Genomic DNA, 17,561 nt, shown 5'->3' with positions numbered 1-17,561 from the left:
TGTATATCTTTATGCTGACTATAAGTTCAGTCGTGCTGCCTCTAATATCTGATTTCTTTCTGTACAAGGCTGGATATTTGAGTGGTGTGAAATAAATAAAAGAAACACAAGTACAAAAATCCCTACGGCTAATGTAAAGCATATGGAAAAAGTAACAGAGAAAGCCATAAAAAATGGATGTAAAAAAAAAAAAGCTCCAACACTGACACACACTGTATTTCTATTTTTTGCTTTATCTACAGAGATGATGGGCGGCAAATTATGCTGTGCTGTGTTTCCAAACTGGAATTTCTAATCACAATTTCTAACTTCACCCTAGTCTGAGCAGCAGAATTCAAAGAACAAAGTCTTTGTGTTATTTAACGCTTACCCAACTCCATATCAATATTTTTTTCGAAGGCTGCACTTTGCATCTTTCTTTTTTCTACAATCTTGATCCAATAACTCAATTTTTGCAGATCCTGAGGGACATTAATGCTCACTGGTGAGGAGTGTGGTGCTGCTTTCATCAGGAATGTACGTTAAAATGAAAGCTTATTCTTGGCACTGGTGGGAAAAATACCTTCTCATAAGTCTCATAAGAGTTTCAAGGTTACCATTCCAAAATTTCAACTTAGAAGTTTGAGTTGAAGTTTTGAGATAATAACTTAAAATTTCAGTTGAATCTTCCTACTGAGTCGCAAAAAACATCCTTCCGTATGTTGCAATTCTGATGAAATCTGAACTCCTCATGAAAACAATCCCACGGGACTTATGAAGAAAAGAAAAAAATGACAGCAGTCTGCCATGGCTTTAAATGAAACCGTCTTTATTAAGTAACTTTAATATCAGAAAAATAAAACTCTTAAATTCTCTTTACAGCAAATATATAATATCAGTGCTTTGGCCACAATAACTTAAAAGGCCGTTATAAAATATAGTCTGCTTTTAAACTCCTGACTCAATTTGAAAGAATTTATATGCCATAAGACTCCCCCTACATATACATAACAAAAGTAGTAAAATTAGCAAATACTTTGAACTGTTGGTACAGCTTAACAATATATGTATTTATATAGAGATAATCTAAGATACATTTTAATAGTATACCGTTCTTAATTTGGTGGTGTACAGACATGACAGGCAGCTTGGATCCTTGGCCTTTTTACAGTTGCAGTGTGATGCTTTACATTGGCGGTAAATTATGAAGACATGCTCGTGATGCACATTCCATTTTCCACTAGGTTTAAACGGCAGCTATCAATACTATTATGATCAATACTGTAAACTAATACCTAGACTACAAGCAGACAGCACTGACACTCTCCTGCGTGGAAACATGTCTGCGTTTCCAACTCTTCATTCACTTAATCACTCAGAAAATTAAAAAAAGAAAAAAGAAAAGAAAAAAATTTACAAAAATCTTATTGTAAACATTTTAAAGATATATATATATATATATTTATGTATATATGAAATGTAACAAAATAAAAATAAGTTCTGTATATTTATCAGTCATTAACAGTAATATTATATAATACACAAAAATGTAAATAGATTCATATCGACAAACTGAGGGCCGACAGTGTATTGCATTCCCTCAGAGAGAGAAAGACTAAAAGGAGATCGGCTGAGAAAACAACGGGACGGATGGATGACCCAAAGAGGGGGCAGAAGCGGGACTTGTTTGGTTGCATTTTGTTATGAAAGCTCAATGATCCATGGCCAAGATGTTGGATATTAAAAAGAAACGGAGCAAAGCTGTGTAAAAACTCCCAAATACTGTTTACAGCTGGAATGCTAGAGGGACTGCAATCCAATGTCCACACACCAGAGAGACAGCATTGACCTAATGTAGTGCGAGCGCAGTCCGAGCTGAACTCGTTCCAGTGCTTCCCCCTTTTAAAAGTGTCCGTGAGCTCATTCAGTCCTGTAATAGTCTAAAGACACAGATATTTAAAGCTAAGATTTGAGATGATTCTCATCCTTTTTGTACCATATCTTTATGTTTCAGAACTATATATATATATATATATATATATATATATATATATATATATATATATATTTAAAAAAATAGATGGAGAAGGTGAGAGGACAAAAGTCAATAACATGCCTGTCCCGGCTAGTCAATAGTGTGATATGATAAAGGGGAAGCTCTGTGCTTTGTAGTGCACAGGATGACAGCAATTGAGCTGGTTAGAGGTGAAGTGTGTACCGTTAAAACATCTCATTATAGCAAGAACTGAAATGTAATAGGAATAAAAAAACTTAAAATAAACAGACAGATTATTTCTGTCTACAAGTTTAACCCCAAAGTTTGTTTGTTTGAAACCCGAGAAGCTTTACTTATCTAGTGCTTCGTGCTGAGATGAATTTTGCATAGGCCTGGCAGAAGAAACGTGGGATTACAAAAGTGAAGCAACGAGCGGCCTTCATCTCAGTTTTACATCCCATTGGAATCATTTTCCTGACTTCCTACCGAAAAGCTGTGAAGAGACAGCCACGGGGTGGAGCCGTCCAAACGAGTCGACATTCAAGTGAAAGAGAAGGATATTACTGAGATGTCTACAAAAAGAGAAAAGAATCAGTAGCCTGCCTGTACAGTACAGGGATTTGTTCCAGATCACAGCTGTCTTCATAGTTTCAGAAAAATCTCTTTTTTGCTCCCAGGTGAGATTTAAGTAAGAGTAAATACTTCTACAACAGGGAGGAGGAATGTTTCCAAAGGTACAAGCTGTGCATATCTGTTTTTGGCTGAAAAACAGCACTTTGTTTCCATACGAGGTCGTAACGGACATATAAATTAGAAGTAAATAAACTGAGGTGGGGGTGGGGAAATGTGACAACAGAAATGGACAAAATAAGAAAGTTTGGTGCCAAAAAAGATGATAGCAACGCACGATATAAGCTCGGCAAAACAGGAAGCGAAAGAAAGCGTCCTCGTGAGACAAGATTTGTTCAGCGAGGAGCGTCTCGGGAGACTGAACCTCGACAAATATATTAAGACTTCGGTCTGTCAGCTTGTGTTCTTTTGAGCCCGAAAATCTGGATCTGAAGATAGTGTTGTGAATTAATTACAGGCTTCCCAAAAAAAGGCCACAAGTTTGTTTAAAGACAGAGCAACGCCATGTGTCCGCTGAACCAGTTTACTTCTGTTTACACTCAGAGTGGAATTAGGCACAAGTTTACCGTAAACAGTTTGTAAGTATAAGTGGAAAGCAACGTGGCGATACTGAAGCGGTATCTCAACCCCAAAAGTAATAAAAAAAGTTACTCACTTGTCGGTGTTATTCTGGGAAAAGAATAAAGAAATGAGGCAACGAGAGATTGCCATTGGAGTGCGACAACTTTCAAATTGTAGTTAATAAAGTAAAAACACGCCGCGAGTGTGTGTCCGTCTGTGTTACACTGTTATTATATTAGCAGTGCTCAAAACTTCTCATTCAAGTCCTACTGAATGTAAACATCCTTTTTAAAGACGTGCAGGTGTGCGCCGGTAGCCTGATGACATTTGCACCAATCATCTGGGAAACATGAATTCTGAAAAGACGACCTACACTGTATCAGATTTACTGCATTAACTTGTTTTTTGTTTGTTTGTTTTTTTAAGTAACAAGAACACTATTTTTTCTTAATCGTCTAGTTATACGGTCACATGTGGAACTCATGTAAACTCATTTGCCTCTACTTTTTTTTTTTTTACTTAAAATAAAGGCAAAGGGTCTTGGCCATAGTTCAATGGATTAAAAAAAAAAAACTTTTGAGATGTAGACAAAAAAGGCCAATAGAATTCAAAATCAATTTAAAACGAATAAAATTATAGGTAGATACAAAAAAATAACAATAACTAAAGATTTTAAGGACAAACAAAGAAAATATGAATCAAAAAATATATCTATCCCAACACCCCCCTCCCCCATCCCCCCAATGCTACATAGAGGGTTTCGAACCCTCTCGTTGATCAATCAAGGAAGAAGACTTCACAATACCAGGCACGTGAACGGGCTCAGCACACTAACCTATGCCCTAAATCAGCATCATTCCTTATTCACCTACTCTGCTTCACCAGCTTAAAGAAAGCCATATGAGAATTACACTTAGATACTGACCTGGGGTCAGTTTTGTATTTCCCTCCCCTACACACACGTCATGAACCATAAGTGTTGGGCAGGCTGATCTCTAATCAGTTATAAAGGAAATTAAGGGAAAAAAAGAGAAGAAGAAGAAAATCACATATTGCGAAGCTGAATGGCCTGGGTGGCTGGGGACAGACACTCAGGGCACACAGCGTCTGGACCCTGGCATATCTGGGTGGCACAATTTAGACAGAAGAGGTTATGGCCGCAAGGAACCAAGGCAGCGATCGCCTGGTTATTCATACACTGGACACACAAATCCTGTCCCCTCCCTGTTGATCCGAGCCCCAGTCGATAGGCGAGCGAGGATTCGGGAGGGGAGGACGAGGAAGCGGTGCTTTCACTTGAGGAGGAGAAGGCTGAGCTGTAGGAGGGGAACCTGTGGGCGTCGAGAGCGCCGGCCGAGCCAAACGGCCCTCGGTGAACGCGCTGGGCCTGAGGATGCTCCAAGGCGTCGGTCCCAGAGAAGGTTGGTGAGAGCCGGGGTGTCCCAGGCTGGCTTGTCTGGAGACATCATAGGTGTTGAAGATTAGATAAATGGAAACCATCAAAAAGTTTGTTAAAATTGAGCTATGCAGGCATATAAGTTCGTGAGAAACAACATATTAACTTAGCATACCAAGTTTTATGTCCACCATCATTTTTTAAGGGATTTCTAATGTTATAACAAAATCCTTATAAATGCAGTTCTGAGCCTGCAATTTGCATATCAAACTCCCCCTGCATGCTGCTGACCATAAAAAGACTAAAATAAAACTGCACAGGAGGCCATAAAACTGCAGCTGTTAAATTCTCTTACCTGAGACTGAAGAGCATCAAAGGCCTGGAGGGGCTGGTGGTCCACAAAGGGGCTCCAGATGTGTGGCTGTGCAGTAGGATGTGACGAATGGGCAGTGGAAATGGTTAATGGGTCAAATCCTGAGGAGGAGCCTCCACCTCCCAGCCCAACCAGCTCCTCAGACCCCACGGGAAGAAGGCCCTCGCCAAACCAGAAACTTGCACTGCCGCCATTGCTGTTGTTGTTAGCGTTGGCATTAAACGGACCGGTCGGGCTGACGTCTGCCAGTCGGTTGCCGTTCCCGCTGCTATAAAAAGAATCGGCTGAGCTGGTGCCGCTGCCCAGGGAGCTGGAGCTGTCGTTGCGGTAGTTGGAAGACATCCTGGCGCCATTGTTGATATTGCTATTGACTCGCTGAGTACCGCTGATGTTTAGTGGCAGCAAGCCACCGCCGCCTGGTGATGATGCACCTGCCTGAAGCCATCCAGCCTCTCCCAACACAGCCGATGTCTCGAAGCTGACATCTGTCCCGTTGAACTGAAAGTCATTGTTGTCTACACCTGGAGCCTCGATGCCCCCGCAGGTTCCAGTGCGGAGAGCGATATGGGCCTCTATCTCCTCCCTCGCCCGGTCTACGTTTTCCGGCATGCCTGTAACCTCGAACACTGGCTCTTTGTCCCGGCTCGGCGTCACAATGTAGGTGTGGGTCTGCTGCTGAATGCGTTTTATGGTTGCTCCTGAAAGATATGACCAGACCAGCTCTTTCACTCAAAACATGAGACACAGATGTCGAGTACAAAGACTCGATCAACGTTCTCCTCACTTTGCTACATGACTGTCCGTTATAGCTTAAAGTGGCTATAATATGTTCATTTTCACTGTCATTATAATCTACATTACCCTGACCTTTAATTCAGGTTCAGCCCCTCAATTTCACTCTTCCTTAACGCGAATAAAAACAAAGAGTCTGAACAGGAAGTGGGTGGGGCTTAGGTCCTCACAGTCAGAGCAGTGAGATGGCTGTTTTGGGAATATACCCCTCCCCCCTTTGACATCACACAAATACAAGAGTAGAAAAAGGTGCTTGAACAAAAGTGTCACCTAACCTTAACCTCATGATCAGAAACTTTGTCCATGTTTAATTTGAGCAGCCACCAATATAAAGCAAACAAATGGCACACATTCATTTTTTAATAGCTGGTGGTAAAAATCTCAGCTAAAGTAATAATAGTCGATCAAAATCTCAGACTACAACACTAACAGCTCTGTGTACTTGTTTATCTTTTAATAACTGCAGCTTGACAATCTGACAAAACAGGCCAAGCTGAGTCACACAGAAACTGCAGTCACAGCTAAATACTCAAGATTTTAGTCATAACGACAGTATTGTGCATTTGTGGCAGTTACACTTTTTTCTTGGTTGTTGTTTTTTTTTATAGATTTTTTTTGGGTTTGGGCAGGACAGGAGAGAAGCTGGGAGAAAGACAGACATAATTCAAAAGCGGGCCTCAGCATTAACCTTGTAGCATATGCATCACCGTTGCTCAACCCAGTGAGTCAAACCAGCGCCCCACACTCAGTTCTATTTAATCACTGTGTGTGTTGCTTTGAAAATGGAAACAGCACAGCTGTGCAATAATTACAGTGCTCAACTACAGGCTGGCCTACTGACTCACCTGGCTGAAATCCACACCACCTGACCACAACACTGAACTCAGATCTAATGTGGAAACCTTATCAAATGTCAATACTGTGTTTTTAACCAAGAAAAATATCCTGGAGTGCATTTTGATGCTTGTAAATACTCCACAGCACACCTCTCGACTCTGTGTTTGTGTGACGCAGTGTTTCCTCCTAAGTTTTCAACTCCAGTGACTCTTTTTGACACGTCACCACTTCCTCTACAGGTATTATCGCAAGGACCGTTGCAGGTTGGTTTAACAAAAAAAAAAAAACACAGCCCAGAGCTATTTGACACACAGCTGGTAATGTCAACAGGGCAAAGAGTTAAAGACTCCAGTGAGCAAATCATAATCAGCCTCAGGGCTTTTTCACACACAGGTGCTAATGTGTACAAAGACTAGCTAAGAGCGACAGGGAACCTTCTGGACTTGAGCTGACGGATATCAAGATGCAGAGGCTTTTAGAAATACAGGATATCCATTAGACAACACAGAAACAGAAGCTGTTAGATGTGGGGCCTGATAGCAGAGCTACACATCTGTGAACAGTCCCATAGTGACTTGCCTATATCATCCAAAAAACACTTTTAGTCTGCATCTGGGAACATGAAATTTGTTTTTCTGACTCTTTTTGTCCTAAATTGCATGTTTCACACCTTTCCTGCCATCTATGCTAAAACAACATATAATTAAGCTAAAGGGCAATTCGGATTTTTGTTTTAGAGACTTTCTTTAGAACTATGACTTCCAGCAGTTACATACATGCAAACAAAACAAATTAAATACCCACCTTTAGGACCCACAACCAACCCAACAACACGATATGGTACCCGCACCTGTACAGTTAAAACGATAAAGGTTAGCTATACACACTTTAAAATACAAAACACAACAGAGAGCCTTATTTATACAACAATTTTGCCTGGATGCTGACACTAATAACACCGAGTCATCCTAACGGTTGTTCTCAACCCCTGAATGACATTTTTTTTTCCCCATTTAAAGTCAGGCTTGCTGACCTGAATGGTAGTCCGTCCAGGTAAAGCCGGAGTCCCGAGGCTGGCTCCTGCAGTAAGAGGGCCCGTCCTGTTCCGAGAGGCTCTGATAAGGGAAAAGTGCTCAGCCGCAGACATGATCTCCCTTTTAGCCATGGCCACATCTTCTTTACGTCCTGTCACAACAAAGACTGGCTGTTCCCCCCTCACTGGTGTCTTAATGTAGGTGTTGGTCTTGGCTCGAAGCGCCTTGATCTTACAGCCTGTCACAGGGGCAAGTTAAAAAGCACATAAAGGAACCACATTAACCTGCACAGATTCAACATTAAACTCTTGAAACTCTTCATCTCCTAATAAACTAATGAACTAATAAAAGATCATGACACAAGCACTACAGCACAGGTCTCCAGTCATTAATGCCACATAAAAGTTGCATAGCTTATAAATTAAATATTCCATTCTGCAGTGGTTGAGAGTCCAGCATCATTACCAGAGCCATTTCCTGTTGTTGTCAACACCGCAGTCTGTGCACCATCCCCCAACTTACTCTCAAACATAATCACACTGTCCTACTAACCCAGCCCAGCCATCTATGTAAAGTTTATATAAGACAAAGACCACATATAAGGGTCTAAGAACATCGAGGGGATATTTAGCTGTAATCATATCGGTTACGTCACGGAGCTAACTATAACCTGCAGCTGATGTGGCAAAGGAATGGTGTCCGACACACCGGCTGCTCTTTATGCCCTCTCCTCCGAGACAAAGCCCAGGCTGGTTTAGCACAGCAAAGCACGGCTACGGGGAGGCTCACTGACAGCATACCCGTGATACAGGCGAGCTACTGCACCGAGGCCACAGAGTGGGTTCTGGAGACTAATAAAACTTTAGTTGTAAACTTTTTTCAGGGCGTTGGGCGAGGGTGTTGTTGTTGACCCAGTTTGAAGGGGGAGGAATGCTAAGCTAGTAGCTGAGTATGCCACTTTTCCTCGCGACAAAAATATATATTTTTTTAAAACTATAACTTAGTTTTATCTCGTTGCTTTTCTGTTCCACGCCTTTAATTAATTAGAGGATAAAATCACGATTCTTTAAGTTCCTTTATTTTGCCCCTTATTTCGGTCCTGCCTAACTCTTCCCACAAAGTTTAGTCTAAACTCCGTTAGCACCTTAACGTTAGCTCCACAAGCAGTCGAAAAGAAAGCGACTCACCCTGCCTGCCCACGATCTCCGCGACGTGTTCCGAGCTCGGCACGGCCACACACTCGGTCGTGTTTACGCTCTTACGCCGGTTCAACAGTGATGTCTCGGCCTCTCCGTAATCCGGCTCCCCGAACCCGCCGGACGGTAGCATCGTCATGCTGTTAGTCGGCGGGAGAGCGCCGCCGACCGCAGGATCGTCCCGCTCGTCTCCGTTGTACAGCAACACAGTCTCGATGTGCTCCATCCCGGAGCTAGCCGGCCCAGAAAGGAGGTGTTGGTTGCGGTGGTGGGCCTGCGTTAGCAACGAGGAATCGGTTGCAACTAATGGCTCCTCCTCGTCCTCAGCCGCTGCCGTTTTGTTCATTTCGTCTCCTGAGGGCGGACGAGGCAGTGGCAAGGGCTTCAAGTCGAGGACCGTACCGAGGAGGCTGAAATGGGAGACCGAGGAGAGCGGGAGATGGTGAAAGGGGAGGCTCTCGTCAGCTAGTTCGGGCGTCTGGCTGTGAGCGCCGTGCTGCTCGTCAAGGCCCATACCGGCGAAAGCGTGCAGGAGCGGCGGTGGGACCTCGGACTCTCCCTCATCGGCCTCCAGCAAAGACGTACTACTCGGCATGATGCAAGTCTTTTATTGATATTGCCGGTAATCGTTATGAATAATGAATGAAATTTATTTGATTATAAAAAATAAAAATAAAAAAGCGACCAGCGCCTGTTCGTTGAAATGTGTGGCTTTGTTTTGTCTTACGGCGCTCCTCTTCTCTTCTTTATTGTGGCGTATTTACAGCTGGCTTTCGATCATTTGGTGCATTACTGCCCCAAGTGGTATGGAGTGAAAATTACGACGTCGAGCCAATGATTTCAACATTCAGAAAAAGTTGAATATTTTAATGGTGGTCCAATGTGTCTGATGAAAAAGTCGTCCCCCGTTCCTTTCTCCACACATACTTTCTCCCACTTTCGTTTAAACTCTAGTCTTTCCTCTTAACCTTTGATTGTTTTTGATAACTTTCATTCGACACCTGCTTCATAATGCATTTGATATATTTCCTGCTTAAGCCAACCATTAAATCCATCTGACTAATTTCTGTGGCTTGTTTTGCTTTCACTGCATACACACTGCTTGTTCATGTGAAGCTTGTTTTCAGGGTGAGATGCAATTTCACAACTATCAGGAAGATGCACTCAACATGTATTATGAGGGGTGTTGTGTCATGGGAATATTAGAATGATACAACATCTGTGGGTGTTGGCATGAGTTACACCCCCAAAAGTGGTAAATGAGTACATGTATATTAGATGTGAGAGAATTGTGGTGTTTTCAGTGTGCATTTTGTTGGTATAAAGATCGAGAGATAAATATAAATGCTTATAGGGATGGGATGTAAATGTATAATGAAGGCATGGAGAGTTTTTATTAGCAAGGCAAGAGGAGCCTAAAGATCGATGTAAGTCTGGCTCCTTGCCATAACATCTCTAAGTGGAAAAGTGCAAGGGTTTGAAGACAACTGTCCTCAACTTACATTTAAAAGGTAAGCCTGCTATGAATAGAATGATATAGTTTTGTTTTTAATTCTTACAAAGCACAGCAGAAATACTAATATGTACTCAAGACCTAAGGCAGTAATACCTTACCAATATTTCTTTTTCATGATTTCAGGGGTTACTTTGTAATGTTCAACTCCAGCAAAAAATTTGTTAAAAATAATTTTTTTCTATATATTTGTTTTAAACACACAGGGAAAGAAGATTATTAGCTGGCACGATAACCTTTAAAATTTAAGTCTACTACAAATTGTGAATGAAAACTATCCACTAATATTTAAGTCGGTCATTCATTTTTACACCATACAGAAAGGACCCAAAGTAGAGCTCAAAGTAGTTTGGGAAAGTGGTCAAAATCCAAAATGCAACTGAGACAACGAGCCAAAGTGTTGTTCTAATAATAAATGAAATCAAAATTTTCCTTTCAACAACCAAATATACTTCTTCACACATTCATCCACATACAGGTACATTTTAAAGATTATTTCACACCCTTACTCCTTATATATTGTGCCATTATATAAAAATAAATGAATATAAAATTTAAGGTACAGTGTAATAACAAAAATAATAAGGAAATAAACAAACAGGACAAATCAAACAAACAAAAAAACATGTTTGGTTGCCAGAATGTGACGCCGACATAGGGGTTAAATATCCCAAATGTGTTACTAAACATTTCATGTGTCTAATGAAATTTAGTTATAAGTAACATAATTGTAACCACAATGCTATACCGATAGGGTTTAAGCAGCATTTCTACTCCATTCAAACTGCCAAACATACTTCACTTTCATTTTAACCGGCGGCCACGTTGGAGCCCTGGATTCAGGTAATAAAAGGGAAGCTACGCTTTGCTCACGCGTACGTGGTTGTGGCCCACGTGATGTCACAATGGCTCCTCCTTTTATGCTTTTCCACCAGTGAGAGCAAGCAAAGGCGGGCTTTTACGGATGACGGCCAATGAGGTGTGTCGTTAGTAATACGCGTCGTAGTATTAGTTGCATCCGGGTGAGGACTTTGGGGTGAGTAGGTAATTCTAACTAAAACATAATATAAAATCGTAAATATTTGGATTTATTTTAACTCCTGTTACTACTTATGCCCTAATAAAACAACAACACAGCAACCATTGAAACATATTACAAATCCCGAGCTTCTTTCTTTCTCTAAAATATAAAGACCAGCTAGCTCGTTAGTTAGCTTTAAGCTAGCAGCTAGCAGCTGGCCGCTTATATCAGTGTCCGGGTTTTCCTTGTCGGTATTTTCGCCACCTTCAGTGACGGTTTTAGTTTTTAATCTGTTGCTTTTACAGTTTTTTTTTCTTAGAAGCTGTCGGCTCTCAGTCTTCAGGATGTACGGATCGCTTCGGGTGTTGCTGCAGGTGCTCTGGGCCCAGCTGCTTTGTGGGTGGGTGCTCGGCTCCGAGCTAACTTTTGAGCTGCCAGACAACGCTAAACAGTGTTTCTACGAAGACATCATCATGGGCACCAAATGCACCCTGGAGTTCCAGGTGCGTGTCTGTTATTTCCATCCCTTGCATCCATGCGAATCATCCTAATCGGAAGGTCGTTTTCCCCCCCAAATTAAATCGAGTCTAGATTGTCCTCTTGAAATCTGTATCAGGCGTCAAAGATGAAAACCCAGGGACATGAACAGCTCTATGTGCATGTCTGATAAACACTAGAAATGTAAACCAGCTCAGTTACTCTACTTCTACCTGAAAGATCTTCAGGTAAATATTTAAATTTAATAAGAGGTGTCCAGGTAGCAGCAGGCCGAGTTATGAGTAATAAATACTATTAAATGATCTTATTCATTATCTGTGACATGTGCCTTAAACATTTGACTAGAACTACACACACACACACACACACGCACGCAGGGTGTACAACAAACAGATAGAAGAAGTGGCTGATATTGAAAGATTGTACCAATGCCTGGTTAAAGTTTGACAGGGTAGATGGCACTGAAACACTACTCATGGTAGCACAAGATCCTTAGAGGCCGAGGCCTATCACACAGGCTGTGCAAAGATACCCCAGATGTAATCCAGCACATAACAGCAGGGTGCAAGATGCTATCAGGCAGGGCCTACATTGAACACCGTAATCAAGTGTGTGGCATAGTATACAGGAACATCTGTGACGAGTATGGCCTGGAAATCCAGAGGTCAAAATGGGATACACTCCAAAGGTGATTGAGAGTGGCCCAAGCTAACATCCCGTGAGACCTCCAGACGCAGACGAACAAACTGGTGATGCCTAACCAATCAAACATAATGTCCACATGGTGGACCATCAGAGGAAGAAGGCCACGGTGATGGATGTAGCTATACCAAGTGAATCAAGAAGAAGGAATACAAGAAGCTGGAGAAATACCAAGGGCTGAAGAGCCCACAGGGCGAGTGGGGAATTATTGTACAAGTATTCATTAGGAGCATAGTGTTGTGTGATTTTTTTTTTATTTTATTTTATTTTATTTTTCTAAAGTGCAATAATCACATACTGGTGCTTCAAGTGTATTTGCCAAAAAAGAGAAAAAGTGCAAATAAAGATTAATCTGGGTGTTTGTTTTTATTTTTTAATTGTGTGCATAATTATCGTGTAATAACAATCTGATGTTGAGGCAGTTGTTTTTAAACTCTGTTTCTACACTGTGTTCAGATTAATTTGCACTGACACCGAAAATATGTGCAGGACTCAGACATGAAATTGATAAAGACTCTGACCTGTAAGCAAAAACGCTATAGATTTTTTTTTTTTTTTTTTTTTTTTTTAAAAACAAAAACTTTGTCAGTATCCATCCTACCCCTCCTTGGCTTTGTTACTCATTCCTTCTGTGCTTTTGATTCCCAGGTGGTGACCGGTGGTCATTACGATGTGGACTGCCGTTTGGAGGACCCAGATGGCACAACACTCTATAAGGAGATGAAGAAGCAATATGACAGCTTTACCTTCACAGCAGCCAAGAATGGCACCTACAAATTCTGCTTCAGCAATGAGTTCTCCACCTTCACGCATAAGACGGTTTACTTTGACTTCCAGGTTGGCGATGACCCTCCACTCTTCCCCAACGAGAACAGAGTCACTGCTCTTACTCAGGTAAACTGTGAGGATTCACACAAAAACCTGTTAAAGGCCCGTTTCTCTCACTAATGTTTGCTTCATTGTATTTATTAGGGCGAAATAACCTAAACGGTTATCCTGTGTTCATCCTGGTTGCAGAAATAAACCAACAGAGTTTCTTTAAATTAAAAGCGCGTAAATCCTGGTGATAAATAACACAAAAAAGCAGAGCAGCCATCTTACAAAGTTTTTTTTTTAATACAGATGGAAAGAGTCACCAGACAAGCTTTGTCTGTAAATGAAAACTCGGTACTGTGGCTACTCTCACAAGATAATATCAGCTAAAATAAGGCTGAAATTTGATGATGTAGCAAGACAGTAATCCTAACCAGTGATCTACCAAAGAACGATTTTAAACAAAGAAAACATCATGTTTAGAGAGACCCAGAAGAATCCAGAAAATGACCATTTGAACTTTGTGTGGAATTACTTCAAGGAGGCCGATTACATCCTAAACATATGGCTGAGCTGGAGTGATTCTTTCAAGAATAATGGGGGGGAAATTCCTGCTTCTGCATGTGCTTCTGGAATTGTTTGACCTTATTGCCTTTTTGTGTTTCATTAGATTTAGTAAATAGTGGTTGTCAGTTAGGGACAAAACTAAAGGCAGAAAAAGACAGCGAGATGTGGGACGTTCAAATACTGAAGTGGAGAGAGAATAACATGTCTATTCAGACAGACTAGAATAAGCACAAAATATCAGCTGCCTACTGTAATATTAGCTGAAGAAATATAATTAAAAAGCAATGCTTAAACCACTGTTGCCAAAAACTACCAATGATATAAATACAACCCCTCCCTTAAATGACAGCCTCATATATGCTAGCCGTGCAGATTTAATGTTCCTGGTGGATGAATTTAGTAAATATTTTCAGCCATCTTCAAAAGATCTAAAATCAGTTTTGTTTTCCAATTTTTCACCATTTACAGATGGAGTCAGCCTGCGTGTCCATCCATGAGGCTCTGAAGTCGGTGATTGACTATCAGACACACTTTCGCCTCCGTGAGGCCCAGGGACGCAGTCGTGCCGAGGACCTCAATACCCGCGTCGCTTTCTGGTCCATCGGAGAAGCTATTATCCTCCTGGTGGTCAGCATCAGCCAGGTGGTCCTGCTGAGAAGCTTCTTCTCTGACAAGAAGACCACGACAACACGTGTGGGCTCATAACAGCCTCTGAGATCTGACTCATCACTTCCTTTGTCTGTTCTTGGGCTTGTGTGCATGGAGTGCATAGGAACAGCCGCACTGATCTGTAATTGAATCATATCAAGCGGCCAGGTCGTACAATCTGACTCGGCTACTTAAATCAGTACAGCTGTTCTTACAACTTTATGCAAATTAGTCTTGAGGAGAAAAAATAGTTGTGGGTTTTTGAGGATTTAAAAAAAAACAGGAGGAAGACTTGATATGTGTTGCTTGTAACTATCTGTATTTGAAGCAGTTCAAGCACCGGCCATATAGCTAAAGAAAAACTTTAAGTCATTTGAATATTTGAAATGATTTCTAAATGTGTTCTTATTTTAAATGTGTCCTTTTCTAACCCCTGTCTTCATGATCTGTTCCACTTTTCATCCCAAACTGCTCTGAAATAAGCACCCGAGTGGACACTGGGACTAAATGTAGTCATATTATAATGATACTGCGGATATTTGTCTTTATCTGCACTAGCTCTCAAAAGCCGCACTCTCAGTGCGAAGGTTGGATTTGTTTATGAAAAATCTGTTGCATTTTTTTCCTGTGTTACTAAAACTCACTTTATTAAGTGAGAAATGGTAGATGTGTTTTTTGTTTTGATCAACTTTGCCATTTTAGATAGTAGTTAGAAAGGAGTTTGCTGTGCTCTGCAGAGAGTAAGCAGTCCTTTAATCCAATATTAGTTTGACACCCTTTGTTCACAAGGTGGTTGTTGGGTTGAAGGATTGAATTAAAATGCAGAAGGTATACCACGAGTGACTGCAAACCCTATTCCTTAAAGAAAATCTCGATAAATTAAAACTAAGTCTTTTCTTGTTTCAATTTGCTCTCTTTTACGTTGGGGAAATGTTGGTTGGTTTAAGTGTGAGGACATCAAGGTAAATTATAACATATGGGATGTAGGGTTTTTGGGGTTTTTTTTATTACATCTGTGTGAATCTGTGGCAGACACAAAAGAAATGACTCATTCTTGTATTTAAAAATGCATCGTTTTTTCTGTTAAGCGGCAATGCCAGCTGTTAGAAGTGCACCAGTTCCTTAAATCATTGTCTTTCTTTGAGTCGACGCTGTCCATTTGGTTTTGTACAACAATATTGTAACATTTGTGTGGATGGAAGAATTGTTGCTTGAATAGAAGATAATTCAAGTGAATCCGAGTTATAATTTGATGTTTCAAAACTCTCATCTCACCCTTTTTTGACATTTATTTAGAAGTGCAGGAAGAAATTTTAAACGTGCATGTTTATTTTTCGGGATTTCACCACACATTTCAGTGAGTAGTTTTTTGTACCAGTGTAGGTCACATGCAATGGTTTATGGGCTTAGTTCACCTGGGTGGTTTGGCTTTCAGGCAGGAATCACGTGGATCTTTATTTCTGGTTTGCAAACATCTTTCTGTAAATGTATCTCTTTCACATAGACGTTGGCTAAAGCACAAGAAGAAGCAGTTTTAACCTACATAATTTCTACTATACACAGCTACATGAAAAGAGCTGAGAAAAGATCTAAAGCTAAAAGATTGTGGTCATAAGTTAACCCTTTTCAGTCAGGGATGGGAAAAGAAAGAAAAATTCAGTGTACAAATGTTACTCTTACTGAGCTCAATCCATGTCTGGGAATCCAAATTATATTTATAAGAAACTTTTACACCCATCCCACTGAAAGAAGCCAAAAAGCTTGTTTCATTTTGTTGTCCAGGTTTATAGAATTGTCCTGCTAGAAGTGATTAAAGACAACAAAAACTTCAAGAACAATCATTTTGATCTGTTATTCTCTCTCGAGAGGTCACCATGTTTTATGTGGTGCAATTTTGGCATTTCCATTTGCACAGGTTCAGGCTCCGAGGCATTGTGGGAAGTTAAGTTATTGGGGGATGGATGAATAAAGTTTTTGTTTAAATGTTAAATTCTGCACTCATTTAGTCACCATTAATTAATAAACAGTGTGCAATGAGGTGTTAAATTTCTAGATAACACCATCTGCTCATGCTTCTTTTATCCTGAGGGGGGTGATATTGTCAAGGCCACCACAACTTTCTAAAGCATGTTCATGGTTTCCTTCAGATCAGAGGTGTCAAGACTCCTCTTATTTCCTTTGCCATATGCAGCCTAATTCTTTATTTCATTATTTTTCTCATTTAAAAAACAATAAATTTACAAACAGCCTGATCTTTAGGAAGTGTGTAAAATGTTGTGTAGAAAAACTCATAAACCTGCATTTTACTCACAATAGAGTATAGAAAAGCCCCAGATGATTCTCCATGGTTGACCCAGCACACACTGGAGAGATGATGTCTCTTGGCTGGTGTGAGAGCGCCTGTGTGTTCCCTCGGAGGAGCTTGAGTAAGTGGCTGGGGAAGGTAGGTCTTGGCACCTCTGCCGAAGCTGCTGTCCACATGGCCCAGGCCTGGCTGATCAATAGAAGATAGATGGATGGATCCTGCACATCTCTTTCAGGGAAGGTCTAGCATATTTGAGTAAGACAAAGCTAAACCACATAATGCAGGTATTACAACAGCGTGGCTTCATGGTATAGGAGTCCAGGTGCTGAACTGCCAAGTGTGCAATCCAGACCTTTTTCCAACTGAAAACATTTTGCAGATATTTAAATAAATAAATATGAAAAAGCAAACCGAGGACTGTTGAGCATCTAGAATCAGACATGAATGGGACATTTACAGATGTCCTCTCCCAGAAGTCCAACACCTGGTCTCATAAGTAAAAACAGCTTAAACACTAGATATGTTTTCTGTGTTCTGTTATTATAAACTATAACTATATCCCAAGTTATAGTATTATTTGGTGTGTTTGTGCTGTTGGCAAACTGATATTCATAAAGTGAGAAAAGTTGAAATAAACAGGTAGCAGATGTTATTTATATAAATGGAAGATCAATATGGGATTTGTTCTATATATATACAG

General features: G+C 40.7%; 2 protein-coding genes across 3 annotated transcripts; one reads left to right on the top strand and one right to left on the bottom strand.

Moving 5' to 3' along the window:
* Positions 1–787: 787 nt before the first annotated feature.
* Positions 788–9,823, bottom strand: LOC116336412 (RNA-binding protein MEX3B-like). The gene is made up of 5 exons (XM_031760285.2): positions 8,786–9,823; positions 7,598–7,836; positions 7,369–7,414; positions 4,918–5,633; positions 788–4,622 (listed from the first exon to the last, which is right to left on the bottom strand). Exons 1-5 carry the CDS (start codon positions 9,387–9,389, stop codon positions 4,212–4,214), a joined length of 2,016 nt encoding a protein of 671 aa, XP_031616145.1. The 5' UTR covers positions 9,390–9,823; the 3' UTR covers positions 788–4,211.
* Positions 9,824–11,275: 1,452 nt separating this feature from the next.
* On the top strand, positions 11,276–15,792 carry tmed7 (transmembrane p24 trafficking protein 7). 2 transcript variants are annotated; one of them, XM_031760296.2, is made up of 4 exons: positions 11,276–11,343; positions 11,634–11,831; positions 13,177–13,422; positions 14,377–15,792. In XM_031760296.2, the coding sequence occupies exons 2-4, from the start codon at positions 11,673–11,675 to the stop codon at positions 14,611–14,613; spliced, it is 642 nt and encodes a 213-aa protein (XP_031616156.1). In that variant the 5' UTR covers positions 11,276–11,343; positions 11,634–11,672; the 3' UTR covers positions 14,614–15,792. The 2 variants fall into 2 exon arrangements, with proteins under 2 accessions (XP_031616156.1, XP_031616157.1); XM_031760297.2 differs by having other exon boundaries at positions 11,277–11,351.
* The last annotated feature ends 1,769 nt before the right edge of the window (positions 15,793–17,561 follow it).

The sequence above is a fragment of the Oreochromis aureus genome, linkage group 12 (genome assembly GCF_013358895.1).
Source record: "Oreochromis aureus strain Israel breed Guangdong linkage group 12, ZZ_aureus, whole genome shotgun sequence".
In the NCBI taxonomy this organism is placed as follows: Eukaryota; Metazoa; Chordata; class Actinopteri; order Cichliformes; family Cichlidae; genus Oreochromis; species Oreochromis aureus.
This window is presented reverse-complemented; position numbering and strand designations above follow the sequence as displayed.